The sequence below is a fragment of the Eufriesea mexicana genome, unplaced genomic scaffold (genome assembly GCF_001483705.2).
Source record: "Eufriesea mexicana isolate 0111107269 unplaced genomic scaffold, ASM148370v2 scaffold7569, whole genome shotgun sequence".
NCBI classification, from domain to species: Eukaryota; Metazoa; Arthropoda; class Insecta; order Hymenoptera; family Apidae; genus Eufriesea; species Eufriesea mexicana.
The window spans coordinates 462,622-480,708 of NW_016915373.1; the positions used below are offsets into that span (position 1 = coordinate 462,622).

The 18,087-nt window shown below is 28.7% G+C and overlaps 3 protein-coding genes across 4 annotated transcripts in view; 2 read left to right on the forward strand and 1 right to left on the reverse strand.

Moving 5' to 3' along the window:
* Positions 1-3,691, reverse strand: part of Tsc1 (tuberous sclerosis 1 protein hamartin) — a 4,434-nt gene extending 743 nt beyond the window's left edge. Inside the window, exons 1-13 of the mRNA XM_017907291.1 lie at positions 3,589-3,691; positions 3,247-3,512; positions 2,929-3,162; positions 2,668-2,861; positions 2,394-2,506; positions 2,087-2,325; positions 1,694-2,020; positions 1,417-1,605; positions 1,045-1,324; positions 744-967; positions 543-668; positions 234-470; positions 72-168 (exon numbers count right to left, since the gene is read on the reverse strand). Of these exons, the coding sequence (XP_017762780.1) occupies positions 72-168; positions 234-470; positions 543-668; positions 744-967; positions 1,045-1,324; positions 1,417-1,605; positions 1,694-2,020; positions 2,087-2,325; positions 2,394-2,506; positions 2,668-2,861; positions 2,929-3,162; positions 3,247-3,512; positions 3,589-3,691 (2,629 nt within the window). The remainder of the gene's footprint in view (positions 1-71; positions 169-233; positions 471-542; positions 669-743; positions 968-1,044; positions 1,325-1,416; positions 1,606-1,693; positions 2,021-2,086; positions 2,326-2,393; positions 2,507-2,667; positions 2,862-2,928; positions 3,163-3,246; positions 3,513-3,588) is intronic.
* Positions 3,692-5,479: 1,788 nt separating this feature from the next.
* Positions 5,480-13,112, forward strand: Usp47 (ubiquitin specific protease 47). Its single transcript, XM_017907344.1, has 18 exons — positions 5,480-5,551; positions 6,440-6,494; positions 7,328-7,522; positions 7,626-7,878; positions 7,980-8,158; positions 8,272-8,446; positions 8,513-8,634; positions 8,701-8,894; positions 8,972-9,183; positions 9,249-9,469; positions 9,569-9,733; positions 9,816-10,212; positions 10,290-10,658; positions 10,745-11,185; positions 11,306-11,553; positions 11,648-12,007; positions 12,087-12,244; positions 12,307-13,112. Exons 3-18 carry the CDS (start codon positions 7,331-7,333, stop codon positions 12,455-12,457), a joined length of 3,837 nt encoding a protein of 1,278 aa, XP_017762833.1. The 5' UTR covers positions 5,480-5,551; positions 6,440-6,494; positions 7,328-7,330; the 3' UTR covers positions 12,458-13,112.
* Positions 13,113-16,188: 3,076 nt separating this feature from the next.
* Nelf-E (negative elongation factor E) lies at positions 16,189-17,994 on the forward strand. Of its 2 annotated transcripts, XM_017907308.1 has the most exons (4): positions 16,189-16,289; positions 16,743-16,789; positions 17,038-17,531; positions 17,604-17,994. In XM_017907308.1, the coding sequence occupies exons 1-4, from the start codon at positions 16,280-16,282 to the stop codon at positions 17,845-17,847; spliced, it is 795 nt and encodes a 264-aa protein (XP_017762797.1). In that variant the 5' UTR covers positions 16,189-16,279; the 3' UTR covers positions 17,848-17,994. The 2 variants fall into 2 exon arrangements, with proteins under 2 accessions (XP_017762797.1, XP_017762796.1); XM_017907307.1 differs by lacking the exon at positions 16,189-16,289 and having other exon boundaries at positions 16,619-16,789.
* The last annotated feature ends 93 nt before the right edge of the window (positions 17,995-18,087 follow it).

Sequence of the window (18,087 nt, forward strand, 5' to 3'; positions counted from 1 at the left end):
ATATATATATATATATATATATATATACATATATTTTTATAATTGTTCTTAAGTAATTGAAATTTATTTACTAGTTAATTCTTCTGCATATGACTTCTGCATTTGTGTTACTTCTTGTTTAGTCATTGGTGAAAGACCACCAGTACTTTCTTGCAATTTAGCTTGTGCCTATGGGTATACAGAAATTAATTTGATATATCATGAAGAATATACTTAAATTTTTTAAATATTACCTCTCCAAGTAGAAGGAATTTTTTCTGTACAGTATCAAGAGTACATTCTAATTCTTTACTACGATTTGCAGCTTTTAAAGCTACTCTTAGTTGATGACCTGCATCGAATAGAGAAGCCTCTGTGGAACGAATTCGCTGCTCACAATCTATAACTTTTTTTTGTTCACTCTTTAATTCAAGTTTAACAGATTCGAGACGATCCTTCAGTATCTGGTTCTGTCGTTGTTCTTCTACACACTGTATGTTATTAATAGTGTTACTATAGATTTTTATTAACAATACAATCAATAAAATTTTTTTTGATATTACCTTAGCTTGCCAGTGATGCAATGTTTCTTTGTATTGGTCTTCAGCTTGACAAGTTTCTCTCTTGTTACGTTCTAATTCAGTTTTTAAGCCCTCTACTTCTTTTTCCATGAGTTTCAAACGATCAGTCTATGTGACAAGAATTTTGTATTTAACAATAACTAAAATTAGAAATGCCACCAAATTTTATTTCGAGTAACTGACCAAAGCATAATTATGTTCTTCTAACGCACGCGAATCCCTCAATTTGCCAAGAAGCCTTCGATTACGTTCAGCGTGAACTTCTCTACGCTGTCGTTCGAACTGTAGTTGCATTTGCATAAGCTGTAACAACTGACTCGCACATTCGACATCAAAAGTATCTTCTTCTCCTACTTCATCTTCTACATCATTTTCTTTTCTTTGTTTCTGTTTAATTGCGTTAGTCCCTTCGAAAAAAGATACTTTACTCAAATTTCTATTAATTTGAAATAAGATTTGTTACTGAGTTTTATTTTGTACTAACTCATTTTGTCACCAGAATGAGTGCAAGCTTCAACATATTGATCAAGCATTGTAGTTGGTGACACTCTAAATTCGGTATCTTGTACGGAACGTCTTTGCATATTCATTTGACTTTTTTGATCCAAAATTCCTAGCAATAAATATTCATATGGAAGCAAGTTAAATGTTTGTGTTCCTGTTTCTTCTAATTTTTTTGTCCCTATTATTTTTAATGGGTCTGTTTTGCCATTACCAATTTGTTTTGGAATTTTTATATCAGGGCAAGATTTGCTTTTTCGAATCTGTAAATGTACATAGATTTCTATCTTGTTGAAATTCCGATTTTTTTTTTCTTTTTTTTTCATAATAGTTACCGAATACATATTATTCTTACTTTGTAAAGAGAGTTCAAATCCAAATGTTGCGTTGAAACTTGACTTTGTGAACATAAACGTAACTGATAAACTTTTTGAGATAAATCTGCAAAAGTATGTTGTATTTTTTCATGCTGATGTTCTTGTTGTTCAACGTCTTTTGAACTTTCGTATTTTTCAGCAGTTTGAGAGCTTACAATTTCTAAAACCTATACAACACAATACTATAGAAACAAGTCAACTGATATTTGTTAATATATGATATTTTTATATACAAAAGTACATAAAACACAGAACCTCTTGATCTTCTTGCCAAGAATCGTTTTTTCCATTTTGATGCATGTCTATTTCAGAAAATCTTCCATCTTCATCTGTGGTGACGAGTGACTTTTGTTGGGTGACAGTTTGTCTATCTGTGATAATTTTAGTTAACTTGTGCGAAAAAAATCCATGTGCATTATTTGCATCTCCACTTCCAATTATGGAACCAGATACAGACGGATTTAAGGGGATCGGTGTAGATGGTCGCGAACTTGGTCCTATTGTACCATTACCAAATGCAGTAAGAGCACGAACTGCAGCAGAACCAGTAGGTATTTGCCTTGTTGATAACTTTCTTAAATCCTATATATAAAATTTTAAGCATTATTTTAATTAACTTTTCTTAATTTTGGAAATGCTTAAACATACCTTAACTGGCGTTGTTTCAGGAGTGGCTTCAACTGCTGCTTCTGGGGGTGAAGTACCACTTCTGTTGTTATTAGGTGTTGAAGGAGCAGATCGTTGTTCATGAGATGTGACTGGAAACTGAGGACTATGTGGTGGTACTGCCATACTCGGTGACCAAAATGTATCATCTTCACTATTACTGATTTCTGATGATGCTATTCCTCCCCTAATGTTTATTGGAGTACACACAGAAGAGTAATCTAGAAAATAGATTGCTAGTATAACTATATTCCTACTTATATAATATTTTATTGTAAAACTTACAAACCTAAAGGTGGCGTTGAGCGTGAATTTGTAGTATGAAATACTTCTTCTCGACATTTATCCAATGTAAAACGGCCGCATTCTGCCATAACATCATGATGTTCCATTTTCTTCCATCTAAAAAATAATAAATCAGACGATATTATATATGTGTGTGTGTGCGGGGGGGGGGGGGGGGGGGGGGGGGGGGCGAAACAGCAGCGGTCTCTGCTCGTTAGGTTGAGCCAGGCTATGTTTGGCTATGTTCTCATTTTTACATTTTGTTATTCAAAGTATACCTGGCAGCAGAAATCTCTGTATCTTTAGATGCAGTAACAAGTAATGGGTGCATACGCACTGAATCTAACATTGGTCTAATTGTATGAGTAAAAGTGGCCAATTGATCTCGTTGAATATATTGTTGTTTCAAATATGAAATAAAGTTGCAAGGGTACATAGCATATAATCTGTGGAATAAGCTATATAGTCCCACCTATAAGAAATACAAAAGATAACAATTATCCTTTTTCACTTTTATACATACATATATCAATACTTACTTGCAGATGTAATAAATATAAATGATTTTTATCTATTGTCCCTGTCATTGTTGTTGAAGTAAAATGCATTGGAGATGAAAATACAGATAATGACTGATGATGATAATAAGAGGCCAATCGACCAAACACTTCAAAGATTTCTGAGAGGTATGGCCCTAAAGCAGCAGGTAATATTGGTAATAACATTACCAAGAGCAGAAGTGCACTCATAAGAGATAATGTATCTGCTTCCACCTAAAATCAAGATATTTGTAAAATTAAATTAATTAACTGTTATTTATCAAACTTAACTTTTATTTTGTTAAAATTTAATTCTACCTTAAGTAACTTAAGTAAATCCCGAAATAAAGTATGACTGGCAAGTTTGTACAACCAAGTTGGTTGACGACGGGCAATGTGACCTAACAAAGTAAGGGTCTGAATTCTTTGGCTGTTACTTCCAGTTTTAGAAAGAGCTTCTGACAAACGATCTAAGAGATATTTATCATGTGGATCACGAATACCAGCTAGTACTTCAACAGTTCTCAAGGAATTTGTAGACAGATAATAATCAAAAAGTCCATTTACCAGCCAATTGTCTTTTGCTAAAAAATATTAAACATTATTAAAACAAAAATATTAGTACATACTTTATACTTTTAAATCCATAACCTTACTTACTATATAAAAAAAGTTCATGGAATACTTTTTTTATTTCTTCTACCTCCCCCAATTTGTTAGATTCCAATAAATTAAACAGATCAGCTATTGAGTTAATGTTCATCTTGATTGTAGTTAGTATTCCAGACAAATGATACTTATCTTGATTGTCTGATCATATAGTGGAAGTAGAAGTGAATTTATAAAACTCAGTTTCATCCATCTGTCATTTGTTACATAAAACGGGCTTCATTGGAAGCAAAAAAAATTTTGGAATACCTGCAATACAAAAACATTATATTGAGATATTCAATTTATTGAATACAAAAAAAGTAAAGACCAATTTAACTTCAACTATCATGAACTGTCAATTTCGTAAATCGGCATATTAATTCTAATGTTATAATTCCAGATAAAAATAATATTTGATAATATAATCTTGTAGTCATTCAAAGAAGAAATTCGTATATAATATTTCTAGATTATCAATGAATATTTCATTTTGTATGTATAAAAAAAAATTGTCGGTTTGATCCTATAATATTCATAAAAAGGTCATTTGGAACAATGTCTGAGAAAGACTTTTTGTAAATATCACTTGAACTTTTAAATAAAACATTAAACACTAGTTTTAATTACGGGTACATCGACAAAAATTAACTAGTTAACTCACCCGAAATTCATCGAGTACTTCAAATAATTTTATGAGTTCTATGGCGACTTGTACACCATCGCAGATATATCATAGACTGGTACGCACTGATGTTGCTACAATAAAAGTAGCGCTACAGTCGCGCAACAATTCCATATACGTTCCAAAAACTATTGAAACTAATACCAGTAACTTCGTTTTTAAAATATTTTCTAATTATCACAATTAAATATTTATGTTGATGTCAATAAATAATGATTGAATTATTTGAATATTTTTTTCATATTTTAGAACTTTAAAACATTTTATAGAAATTATAGAATTTTAAATTTGCGTTCATATTCAACTAAAACTGAAATTTTTGTAATGAAATTTATTTTAATAGACACTTTTAAATGGACATTATAAAATGATGAGAAATTTTTGTATAATGACTATCTTGTGGCATAGGTTTCGTTAATTGATGTATCCAAAAAATTACTTTTTGGAAGGCAGTACTAAAAGATATGCACTAGATTCAAAATTTTTGTGATTAATCCTGGATTTCAAATTCTTTTTAAATATTAAAAATATAAAATAAATTATTGGTATTAAAAGACAGTTCAAAGTAAATTAAGTTGGCGTGTAAAATTTGTATCCATTTCTGTGTGAATATGTTAGTATCGTTTGTGTGTGCAAACACATCTTTAAATTTAAATAATTTTAAACATAGTGTAAGTAGCATATTTTACATTGCAATAAATGAAGAAAAACTAAATTTTAATTTCAATTTATTTTTAATATCAATTTATTTTCAAAAAATATGTAAGTTATTGTAAAATATCATAATATACGTAAACTTTGTGTAAAATCCAGAAAACTATGTATTATTTAAATTTATAAATAAGGTAATAATGTAAAGAATTATTAGTTTAAATAGAATTCTAAAATATTATATTACGATTTACAATCTTTCACAAGTGTAGCAAATTATGTTCATTTTAACACAGTTTAAATGTGTATGATCTTATAAAATTACTTTTAATTATATTCATATTTTAAACTTGAGTTTTGAAACATGTTATTTTCACATTAGATTTTAATTTCTGTTGCTAAAAACATTGTAACTTTATTCTATGCTAAACCAATGACATGAAAAGTACTACAAAAATATTAAAAGGGTTACAAATTTTACAAATCAAGTAACATAATAATACATTGGGTGTTTAGTCTATATTAAATCTTCTTCATGCTTGTTACTTTTGATTGGCATTACTATATGGCAGCACTAAACTGCGTTGTGTAGATAATATGGCGTAAAGTGAACGTTACACATGTCTCTCAGTGATTTCGGTAAGAAGTCAAGTATTATACCGAAAATTTCTATATTGACGTACGAGAAAAGTACACTGATTAGAATTCATGTGATAAAAGAACCTAGAATAATTAACGAATTCAAAAGCGAATCATTCAAGTGTAAATCTTTTAAAACGTGAGCTCCAACAGGATGAAATTTGGCCAGCCATTTCATAAGACCTTCGTTACGTTTATTCTTGTTAGTGTCGGGTTAACAAACTGGCGTGGCATCAATTGAATGTTTCCGTTTTCATTAGGCTACTAATATCGTCCAAGAGTTGTATGTATCACCGAGCAACATTTCGTTGATCGTCGTGAAATGAAACGCTTCGTTCTAACTCGGTTGTACTGGCACGAGAGCGCATTCCGATCTTCTGAGTGTTATGCACTCAATTTTCGTTTGTCTAGCCAATCGCTTTTTCATCGCATAAACATTTTGAACCACGCTATACGTTCTTCGTTTTCAATCTTGTAACAGTCAGCAGTAAAAGTGAAAATCTATCTGTGCTTGTATTTTGTGGATTCTTCGTTTTGTGACTTGTTTATAGTATGTGTTGTTTTTATTAAGAAAGTTCTGTTACAACAACATTTAATACGTTATTTGTGTAAGTCAGTAGCAACATTCGGACTTTAAATTTGCAATTAATGATTTACGAACATTCATGTTTGTTTAAATAAAATGAAAGAATGGTCATCTTGTCTGTGTTTATAAAAAATGTAAAAAGAAATGACTTTTATTGCTACTTTCAAAGACTGTAGTAATAGGTGAAATATAATTTAATACAATATACCATTACAATTTAAAAGTGTTAGTTTCTTGTATTTTAAAATTATGTGATTTTATTAATGTTAATTGTAATTTTATATTTTCTTGGAATCTTTTAGATTGAAACAATAAAGAGGTATACGTGGACTAGACTCTAACGTATATATATTGCTAGTAAGTATTAAAAGTAATGTACTGAATATTTATGAGATAGACTGTTTTTTATATCTTATTGTACTAAGAAAAAATATACAATTTCAGTTTCATAATTTTTTTTATTAGTAAATTAAGTTTAGTTTTTCAACTTTGTTTAATATAAACTCACTTTCATTTATTTAGCAGTTATACAACAAAAAATATAGAATAGGGAAATGGCAATAGAGTGAGAAAGAAAGAAGAAAGGAGGGGGGAATTCTGTCGGAGAAGAGAGCCATTTTCCAAGTCTTCGTTTAGACATTCTAAATATAACTGGAGGCTCTATAGGCTTTCCTTACTGTGTCATACTGTGCAGAGTAGTATCTTACTGTGTTGCGTAGATCTCGCTCATTTTCTACCTTTAGTATGGCATAATGCCAATTTTATATGTCTGAAATTTACTGATCAGTTTGTAACAATATTTCTAAATATTATACTTGTTAATTAAAAGTGATTTCTCTTTATTTTTTATTCATTTATGGTAATAATTATTAGTCTTTTTTCATTGATTGATGATTTTGATATATTTTAAGAATAATACAAGTAAAAAATAAATAATTTACTAGAATTTTAGTATTTTCATACCAATATCAAAGTGCTTTATTCAATGTATATTTGTTAAAAAATAATATACTTTCTTAAGAAGTAGGTAGTAATTAAAGTTGTGTAAGCTCAAATAATATTAAATTACATAATTTTTATAGGATGTGTTTGAGTTATTACATTGTATTTTAACTGATTTTTATTAAATATTAGTATTAAGTAGATATTTGATTCAAATATTATATATTCTGTTTCATTTTTTATTACAGACCATGGTTTGTAAAGCTGGTCAAATATGTTTGATTCAGTGCAACCTGTCTACAGTTGGAAATAAGATCTGTAATACTGACAAAGTTCTATTACATGAATTTACCAGTGGTGAGGATCTTTATCTTTATATTGCAGAGCATTATCAGATACAACCAGACAGTTTTAAATTATATTTAATATCAGATGGAAAACTGGTTAGTAGTTATTATTTCTTTTTGTTTTATTGTTAATATAATTGCTTATCAATAATTTACTGGTTTATTCATGTACAAGTTAAAGTTGTTTTATTCTTATTAGATTGATTTATCTGAAAAGAAAGATAAAACAATGTTAGAAGTTGGTGTGGATTTTTCTTTTAATCGAGAATCTTCAATTGAACACAAGCACACATTATTAGTTATGGATCCAACGATTATTTCACTTACGGTGAATCCAGTGGGACGTCATCATTGGTTTCCATATAATTCTCCGCCACCCTCTCCTAATCATTCATCAGTATGGGGTGAAGATAATAATCTTGATTTTAAATATCGTATTAAATCTGAGACATGTATGTAATATGTATATTATTCTTTTTTATATTATAATTTAGTATAAGTTTTAATACTTCAATTTACATTATTATTAACTTTTTGTAATATGTTTTCCTAGGCTATGTTGGTTTGGTCAATCAAGCAATGACATGTTATTTAAATAGTCTATTGCAAGCATTATATATGACTCCTGAGTTTCGAAATGCATTGTACAATTGGGAATACATAGATGGATCAGAGAAGGATGAAGCTAATAGTATTCCATACCAACTACAAAAGTTATTTTTAAATTTACAGGTATTGATGATATTTATAAATGTTCACATAAACTACAAATATACGATTGTAAAAATTTATAATTATTTATAATGTTAAAAAAGTATTTAAATAAGTATTTTTTATGTTTATAGACATCAACAAAATCAGCAGTGGAAACTACAGCATTAACAAAAAGTTTTGGTTGGGATTCTACAGAAGCTTGGCAACAACATGATATTCAAGAACTTTGTAGAGTTATGTTTGATGCTTTAGAACAGAAATTTAAAAATACAGAACAAGCTGATTTGATAAATAGATTTTATGAAGGTATATATATCGAAAGTATGTATGAATATTAGAAAGGTGTTTGTAATTTGATTTTTATATTGTTAGGAAAGATGATTGACTATGTTAAATGTCTTGAATGTGGTACTGAAAAATCTAGGGAAGATACCTTTCTTGATATACCATTGCCAGTGAGACCATTTGGTAGCAGTGTGGCATATACCAGCGTGGTAAGTTTATGTAATGTTATATTTTAATGTATAAATCAAATTCATATAAATATTTATTGGTAATAGGAAGAAGCTTTAAGAGCATTTGTTCAATATGAAATTTTAGAAGGAAGTAATCAATATCATTGTGAAAAGTGTAATAAAAAATGCGATGCTCATAAGGGATTAAAATTTACAAAATTTCCCTATCTTATGACATTTCATCTGAAACGATTCGATTTCGATTTCAAAACCTTCCATAGAATTAAACTTAATGACAAGTGAGTGTGCATAAATTTACTTTGTCAGTATTTTTTTTTATTCATCTTATGCCTTCATACTAAACTTTTAATTTTAGGGTTACTTTTCCAGATATATTAAATTTAAATCCTTTTATTGCTTCTATGCCAAATCAAGAATCTCCAAGTACTGATGAAAATATTGGTTTAGCGAAATGCGACGATAATTCTATAACAGATAGTGGTACATTAGATGATGATTGTCCTCCTTGTGAAAACAGTCTTCCTAATAGTAATCACTCAACAAGTCATGATCAAGATGATGATGAAGGTACATTAATTTCACAAATTATATGTATTTCATAGTTTCATTATTTATTTATATAATTTTTTTAGGTATAGATATGAGTAATGGGCCTTCAACATCAAATTCTACTATGCATAATCATGAAAATGAGAAGAATCGTAGTACTAATACAACAACAGGACCTTATAATTACGAATTGTTTTCGATTATGATTCATAGTGGTAGTGCTAGTGGTGGACATTACTATGCTTATATAAAAGATTTTAGAACACAAGAATGGTTTTGTTTCAATGATCAAAGTGTAACACAGGTGTTTAAGAATATTTTAAGTTTATTATTGTTTAAGAAAAAATATAGTATTTAAACATATGGTAACATTGCTATAAATTTATAATCTTATTGATTGTAGATAACTCATGATGATATTCAGAAAACATATGGTGGTGGTTCAACCAGGTCATATTTTAGTGGAGCTAATACTAGTACTAATGCATACATGCTCATGTATAGACAAATTGATCCTATTCGTAATTCTTTACCTATGCAAGTGCAGGATTTTCCAAAACATATACAGGTGAAACATAATATTTCACGATATTATTATAATATTTTTTTTTTTTTCTCGTTTTGGAACTTCTTATACTATCCTATTCCAGGAATTATTAAAAAAAATGAAAGAAAATGAAGATAATGACAGAAAGAAAAAGATTCGTGAAAAAGAAAAAGAATTGTTTATATCTAATGTGAGAGTATTTTGTCAACATCCTACTGAAGGTAGAAAGATGAATTCCAAAATTTCTTTTACAAATCATGACACTTTGGCTCAACTGACACAGCAGGTTTATAAGAAGTACTGCTTAGAAGGAATAGTGAGCTTAAATCAATGTCGTTTAGTTGCTTATGATCACAACAATGATTTAATTGTGGCTAGCTATGAAGGTAAAGAACATGAAACATTTGCAAGTATTTGGGGTAATCGAGTGGTGAGTCGATATAGTTTATTGTTAGAAATACGTGATGAAGATCAAAAATTCGAGCCACATCTACGAGGTGGTATGTATCTATCTACTTACTCATATATATATATTTATGTTTGTAATTAAAAGAAATTTTTTTCTGTTAATTGGTAGCTGTCATAACAAAAGTATACGTCGTCGATGTAGCCAGGAAAAAACTTATCGAAGGACCAATAAATGTACGTGGTTTATTTACACAAACAGTAAGAGAATATAAACAAGTGGTAGGAAAATTTATTAATATGGATCCAGATGATATGAAAATAGTTTTACGAAAACATGGAACAGAAACAATATTCGTACAGAATGACGACGCTATACTAGCGATTGCAGATTTTTGTAATTTTGTTAAAGTGGTCGTCTGTACAATGTGTGATGCTGAATGTAATAAATTTTACCTTGAGGCAGTAATATGTAAAATTGCTGAACAGTTGGAAAATATTCTAACATTACGTATAAGGTTACCTCTTAATTCAAGTAAAGGTAAGAGATAAACATATTATTTTTAATGAAATTAATATGATATTTTCAAAATTATATTACATAATGTTACATTTTGTCGAATGCAGAAATGTTAGAAGAATTAAATATTCCAACATTAGAAGAAGTATGTAAAGATAAAGAAAAACCTGTGACTGATAGTCCATCCAAAGCAGGTGTTACTGAATTACACAGAGATTCTGGTACAAAATGTAATGAGACTTTAAAAAGTGGGAAACTTGTTGAAGATACTCCAGTAAGAAATTTAAGTCCACAATTAGCAGAGGGCGAAGAATGGCATACTCCTGAACAAAGTAATAGCGAAGATAGTAGTCTCAGTGATAGTGATAAAACTTTAGTTGGTGATGCTTCAGGAGACAATGACTTTCAGTTACCTTATCTTCCATCGAGTACGAGTAACCGAGCTATTAAAATGTTAAATCAGGGTGGACTCGAAAACTGGGACAATATTATTGACGATTCGGAATATTATTTTAAAGCCACTCCGTATACGAATCTCAATGAAAAGTGTATGTATATTAATTTGTTTCTTGAAATATTTAATTTTCTTATGTTTCTTGATATATATTTCTTGAAATATTTAATACTATTTATACAAAAGTATTTAATAATGATTGCTTTGACCGCAGTTTTGAAAGTATTAGTAGACAAAAGGATGATATTCAATACTTTAAAGAAAAATTTAGAACCCTATGTTGGTGTACCCGCCGATTATTTTAAAATTTGTCGTTGCTTTGATGATTGCATTGAATCAGAATGTAGCCGTGTACTTAGTCAATTTGAAGATGGTGAAAAACTTTGGATAGAGATTGGACGGGCTTTACGTAATGGTGAATTTACAGTAAAATTGCATCAGTTTTTCCTTGATTCGTCTGAGGTATTTACAGATTATCAGAATTCTTTTATATACGTTTAATATTTTTTTCTTTTTTCATCGTATGTAATAAAGTAGGCTCTTCATGTTTTTCCAGTTCCTATTTTTATTTGACTGGATTGTGTCAGAAGACATGACTGTTGGTCAAGTAAAGAAAGAAATATTGGCAGAAATGAAAAGAAAATGCAATATCGATATTCCATATGAAAGGTGTCGATTAAGGGAAAGGTACTTTGTGTTAGCTTCAAAAGTACTTTTAGATCATCAAAAGTTCAAAGATTTTCAATTTTACTCGCAATTTGGAATGGTTGTACAAGAGTTACCTGATAAGGACCCAGTTACCAATAGTAATCAAGTCATTATATTTGTTCGACGCTGGTTTGCTACAAAAGTTCATCTTGGACCCCTTCAAGAAATCGTTTTGGATGAAACTACTGTGGAAGAAATGGTGAAAAAAGTAAGTGTACTCTAATTATTGTAAATTTATTTATTACAAAGGATTAATAAGATAATAATTATATTAAATTCTTATTTAGTTGTCTTTATTATCGGATATACCTGAAAAATATATAAATATAATAAGAGGAAAAGTTTTAACACATATATCTACACACATTGAAAATGATCAAGATTGGATTGGGTTATCAAGTGGTGCTGAACTTATCATTGAAGATGGTGCTGTATTCTGGTATAGGTATGTATTAAGAAATTAAAGCGAGTTGTTAAAATAACTGATTTATAAATTTTGTTTTATAGAGATATCAGGGAAGATTCGAAACAATTAACGAGAGAAGGGTCCAATGAAATCGCAATTCAAGAAGTACCCCTTTTATTACCACTTTCCTCCGCGTCACGTTACAATGCGCGCAAAGAGAAAGCGCTTAGAATATATTTGGATGATGAATGATCCTCCATTGAACATACGTACTCTGAAAAACAATTGTTAAATAGGCATGTGTGGGAACATGAAACGTTTGCGTACAAAGTGATTACATCGTGTCAGGTATTTGTGGAATCAAGTACTCAACAATTACAAAATAGTCTGTGCTTCAGTAAGTCTTCAATATTTCAAAGCTTCCGCGTTTCTAAGGCCTTTCGGCTTTTAGAACTAATCGGATTTATAAAATTCTTCAAGCTTATAAAATGTTATACGTTACCGAGTGATTTTAGATTTCGATTATCTCGTTTGATTTTAATGTGGTTCGAAACCATAAGGATTATAAAACTCCCAATAACATATGGATTTCTGAGTTATAGAATCTCATTCAAGAGCACAAATACTGTTGAAAATAATGAAAGTGCTAAATAGCAGTGAATTATAGGAAAGAAGGGGAAAGAAATTGAATTGCTTGGTGATAATCCGAATTTAAACTATGGACTTCTTATGATACGCGTGTGTATAACTAACGTATATATATTTGGAGTTCCTGCAGCTACATTATTTTCACAAATTCCTTGATACATTTCTTAACCCTAAGATTTTTTATATCTTCACATATCTGTATCAAAACGTTTTAGCTCATTACCTTGTTTAAAATGTTAAATATTTTTAATGTCAAAATGCAGCACAGAGTATATTACTTTGTTGATAGAAGAAAAAAAAAAACATTTATCTGACACAACAATAATTAACCCTTTTAATGCCAGTATAGATTAAATTGCATTCTTAAAATATAGTATCATAAGTTCTGAGTTTAATTATTTAATTTGGCAGTAGTAGCTTTTTTAGATTTGTTTAAATTTAATTACTACTTTAACACAACACATTGTGCTCTCTATCATTTTGAGTGCATCATATATCTATTGTATGAAATGTATTGATAATTGATAATATGATTTTATATTTTATGTTATAATTTTTAACTAATACTTATCGTTTACATATAGACATCGAGCTACTACTATCAAATTATGGGAAGTTTTATCAATATGAATATACAGATCCATTTTGGCATCCTATACAGTCTAATTTAATTTATTTAATTATGTATGTTTATCATTCATTACATGTTGTTGGTACAAAAATATCTGTACTTCTCAAAAAACCAAAAAAATACATCTAGCCACTTTTTGGCATTGCTGCTATTACCTACAAACCAAGTTTTCAATATAATGAAAATAAAGAAATTCTTGAAGGAAGACCACCAAATTTACATTTTGTAGACCAATGCTTTAAATAATAAAACTTGTGAATCAAATGTTGATATCTTTCTTCATATCAATATCACCGCACATCAGTAATCAGAATACACATATAAAAATATGTTTTGTATTAAAATGTACAATAATGCAATGCATACATGTAGCACAGCATCTCTTTTGCATTTATCAGCAGTTTAACTTGGCATTTTTTGCTAATTCCACACTGTTAGAAATTTTGGTGCTGAAAGGGTTAAATACAAGGTTGTTGTTAATCCCTATCATTATTAGAACGTTTTGATAGATTATTCGTGATTTATTATTTCCTTGCAATTGTTTCATCATACAAAACGAGTGCATTGAATTAATAATCAACAATCGATAGAGACATTGAAAATTCATTAAATAAAAAGGGAGTTTATAAGATATATATTATTTTTAAAGTACTGGTATCGGTTGTTGTACAATAATTTACAATGCTCTCATAATTTTCAATATATAGTTGTAATTTATATTTATGGTATATTTGTTATGTGAAAGCCTAGTTCAAATTATTCATGTATGATTATACTTATTATAAACACGACAATCTAGATGTTTATATACAGTAAAAAAAAAAATACAAAAGTTGCAAGTTGATGCTGTAAAAATCTTGTTGATGCATATCATTGTGACAATTGAAAAAATTATGTATCACATTCTTATTAATTGTGTTTTGACTTATTAGATTTAACAAAAATTAGCATTTCACTATAAACACTAAATCATAACTATCATATTTTTATTTATGAGTTAATTGTATATAATATTGTTAAAAAAAGAAAAGAAAAAAGTGATAAAAATTAGTTCATTTGTATGTTGTCATGCATACAAATTTTAAACACATGGGAAAATAACTAACTTCGAACCAAAAATTATCCTTGGTAGTTTTCTAGTTTGCTGTTTAATCATTGATTACTTATTTGTCATTATCACTTTTAACAAATTTAGTTTTTTTTTCTTTTTTTTTTTTGTATCGTTTTACACCTATTCTCATTTATATTTTGACGAGCTAGGCTTTGATATTATTTAACGATTGTTTTTGTAATTACCAAATATTGGAATACTATCCTTTGTGCATAATAGTGGGTATATGCGAATAATAAATAAAAAATTTACAAATTACCGAGATTTAAAACTTAAGCACTCTGTAATCCTAAACTAATATTTTTATATTTATTTGTATTAATTTAACAAAAGATTTATAAAACTGTAAGCATTACTAATTATTTCATGAATTCGAAATTTTTCGTTTGGGTAATTGAGTGTTATTAAATATTTTTAAAACTTTCTTCTTGAACAAAATATTTCTTCGTTATTATATTTGTAGGGTATTTAATATTTCACTAACTTTTTTGACATTTGCGTGTACCTACTATCTTAGGTATCTTATATATTTGAATTGGACGTGAGTATTTTGCTGTCTTTTGACGATTGTTTAAAATTAAAATATTTACACATATTTATGTTAGTATAAAAATACAAATGACGTTAAAAATCGTATTGTATTCTCTTTGCGAATAAATTAACGTTGAAATTGTAGCGCGGATTTATACCTTATGATTGTAGTTTTTATCGAACTCTTCACCATCGACAATTAAATATTATTCTTTGTATCATACACTACGATTACAAAACAAATTATGTTTATAATTATTAATAATTGAATACCGAAGTGACTGAATTTTGTTGTTTGAATTTACTGGTGTCTCCTCTTGTCTTTGGCGATTGTTACATTCATTAATTTCTAATATGCTTTTTGCGTGATTCGTTTGAAATGGACTGAATAAATATTACGTAGAAACTAGTTATTTTCTTTTATTTATATTTTACAGTAATGCTCCGTTAAATTACAATACAATCATTTAAATTACTATGCATCATTCCCACATTTCTCCCACCACTCACTGTTTCAAACTCAACGAAACCTGATACGGTGGATAAAGAGGGAGAATTGGTAAAACGAAACAAATATAGTACAAAGAGATGCCACTACTAAAAAAAGTAAATAAGCAGGAAAGAAAATTTTACTTTCCGTAATTTTCATCTTAACTTTTTAAAAACAGCACTAATGAATTGCTTGGAATTTTTTTGATTAAGACAAATTCAAATACTATATAAATGGAGCTATTTTGTCACATTATTAAGTATCATTTTGCTGCCTACATCAAGTTAATTATTATAATTAAAATTGGTTTGATTTATATCGAATTTGCACTTATATTAACTGGAAGGATCCCAAAAACGTATTGGTACCACTTATACAAAAATAACATAAAAATTAGGAAAAATAAAATTTTTCTAGTTGTGACGTCTTATTGAAGAATAGATCTTGACCATCGTATTCAGTTTACTTCTCTCATTAGATCTTTTTTCCTTCTTTATCTGAAAATGCTCAAGTCAATTCCTGGAAACGAATAGGTACCCTATTCGATTTAAATGGAATGCCAATTTCCGATTTTTTATAATTTAATCCTGCATCAATATACTTATTTCACATGATACCTAACAAAAAAAACTTTACATAGGAGAATAATCATTGAGTGTTTTAATGTCTCTAAGTAAGTTTATATTTTTCATAAAAAGTCACATTTTGTTCTTAAGTAATACATGTTATAATAATTGAAAAATCGCTGCCTTTTGTGCATTTTTTAATCCATTTTTAATTTTAATGATTATTTAATTTTATTTGATGAAAAAAAATATTTATCACTTACATTTCGAGATATTTAAAAAACTATTCAATAACTTTAATATTTTTACAGAATGTAGAGAATAATTTTAGGGTCTATTCTTTATATTATATCCTTTCACAGTATTATATTACATTTCGCTCATTTTCATTTTTTTACTCGCCACATATACATCAAAAGCATATATTAAATAGTGAAGTAAAACGTAAACATCGACTTCGCATGTTCTGTTAAAATTTTTGTGCAAAGAAGAAGAAATTTATACTTGCTTTTATTACATGCAAAATATGGTATACTTACATTTTCCATCAAATTTAACAGAGGAGGAATTGATATTGCAAGCGAAGTATAACAAGCTTAAAAGAAAGGTATGTGATAGGTTATGTTTATATTTTGGTATTATAATAACTATTTTAATCCTAAATGGTATGAATTAATTGCTCTTTCTGTATTTTCACGATTAAAATTAATTTCACTTAAATTATTTGAGTTTTTGTGTAGAAATATAATAAATAATGTATTTTATGATAAAACATTATTACTTTACTTATAGGTTACATTTTTAGTTTTCGTCGTTATCATATTTAATTTTCTTTTATTTCTATTTCTTTTGAAGAAAAAAGCATTACAAGATTTGAAAGCACCAAAACAAGAAACCGAACGTGTACCACAAACACCAAAACGACCAACAGAAGCTAGAGATGCTAGAGAAGTTGCAAAAAAATTGATCAAATCTGGAGTAATTACTGCCCCAAAAACTCCTAAACGGCCAGAACAATCATTTAAAAGACCACGTGGATTAGTCAGAAAATTAAATAGTACAGAAAAGACAGTAAGTTCCTATCAACCATTTTCAGCTACACAAATGGAAGAAGAAGAAACAGAAACTGTAAGACCAAGGGTTAAAGATTTGTATGATAGTTTTGTGAGTGCTCAAGATACTGAGGATCGTACTAGCAGAGATGTTCAGTCACCCACTAAACAAGAAATGAAGCCACGAGCTGGAAATACAATCTTCGTATGTGGCTATAAAATTTCAGAAGATTTTTTGAAAAAGCATTTTCAGACATTTGGAAATATTATAAATATTTCAATGGAAGCAGAGAAAAAGTAATTACAATTAGTTTAAGATATTTTATCCAATTTAAAGGATTTAATTTGTATTAATGCTTTACTTTTCAGTCGTGGATTTGTTACTTTTGATAAAACAGAAGCAGCTGAAAGAGCAATTAGTGAAATGGATGGCAGTATGGTGTCTTCCATTCAGTTGAAAGTATCATTGGCACGAAGACAACCAATAATAGAACCTATGACAGATGCTACATCTAGTTCTATGTGGTCACCAATAGCAGCAAATTATTCTCAAAAAAGTGCACACAAAGATAGGAGAGAACTGAAAGTGTATGAGGAAGATCTTTTTATGTGAATGTAATATTTTTTAATTTTCTTAGCGTATGTTGTTATAAGATTATAATATTTGGAATCTTATTTTAAAATAAAATTGTACATAGCCTTTAATATTTGCAAGGTATCAAAAAATATTTTTTTCAAATTGTGCACCTTAACTGTTATGATGCCACATTATTATTATAAATTCGTATCTAGTCAAACGGTCAAACAAGGTACAAAACACATTAGCTTGTTTTATTTTTTTATGTATTCTTTG

What these genes read in the sequence shown, in the direction of transcription:
- Usp47 (XM_017907344.1), top strand. Translation starts at nt 7,331, where the DNA reads ATGGTTTGTAAAGCTGGTCAAATATGTTTGATTCAGTGCAACCTGTCT. An exon ending in AGAATTAAACTTAATGACAA is followed by an intron (nt 8,895 to 8,971) that starts GTGAGTGTGCAT and finishes TTTTAATTTTAG; the next exon opens with GGTTACTTTTCCAGATATAT. An exon ending in TGGAAGAAATGGTGAAAAAA is followed by an intron (nt 12,008 to 12,086) that starts GTAAGTGTACTC and finishes ATTCTTATTTAG; the next exon opens with TTGTCTTTATTATCGGATAT.
- Nelf-E (XM_017907307.1), top strand. Translation starts at nt 16,700, where the DNA reads ATGCAAAATATGGTATACTTACATTTTCCATCAAATTTAACAGAGGAG. An exon ending in ATAACAAGCTTAAAAGAAAG is followed by an intron (nt 16,790 to 17,037) that starts GTATGTGATAGG and finishes TTTCTTTTGAAG; the next exon opens with AAAAAAGCATTACAAGATTT. An exon ending in TCAATGGAAGCAGAGAAAAA is followed by an intron (nt 17,532 to 17,603) that starts GTAATTACAATT and finishes TTTACTTTTCAG; the next exon opens with TCGTGGATTTGTTACTTTTG.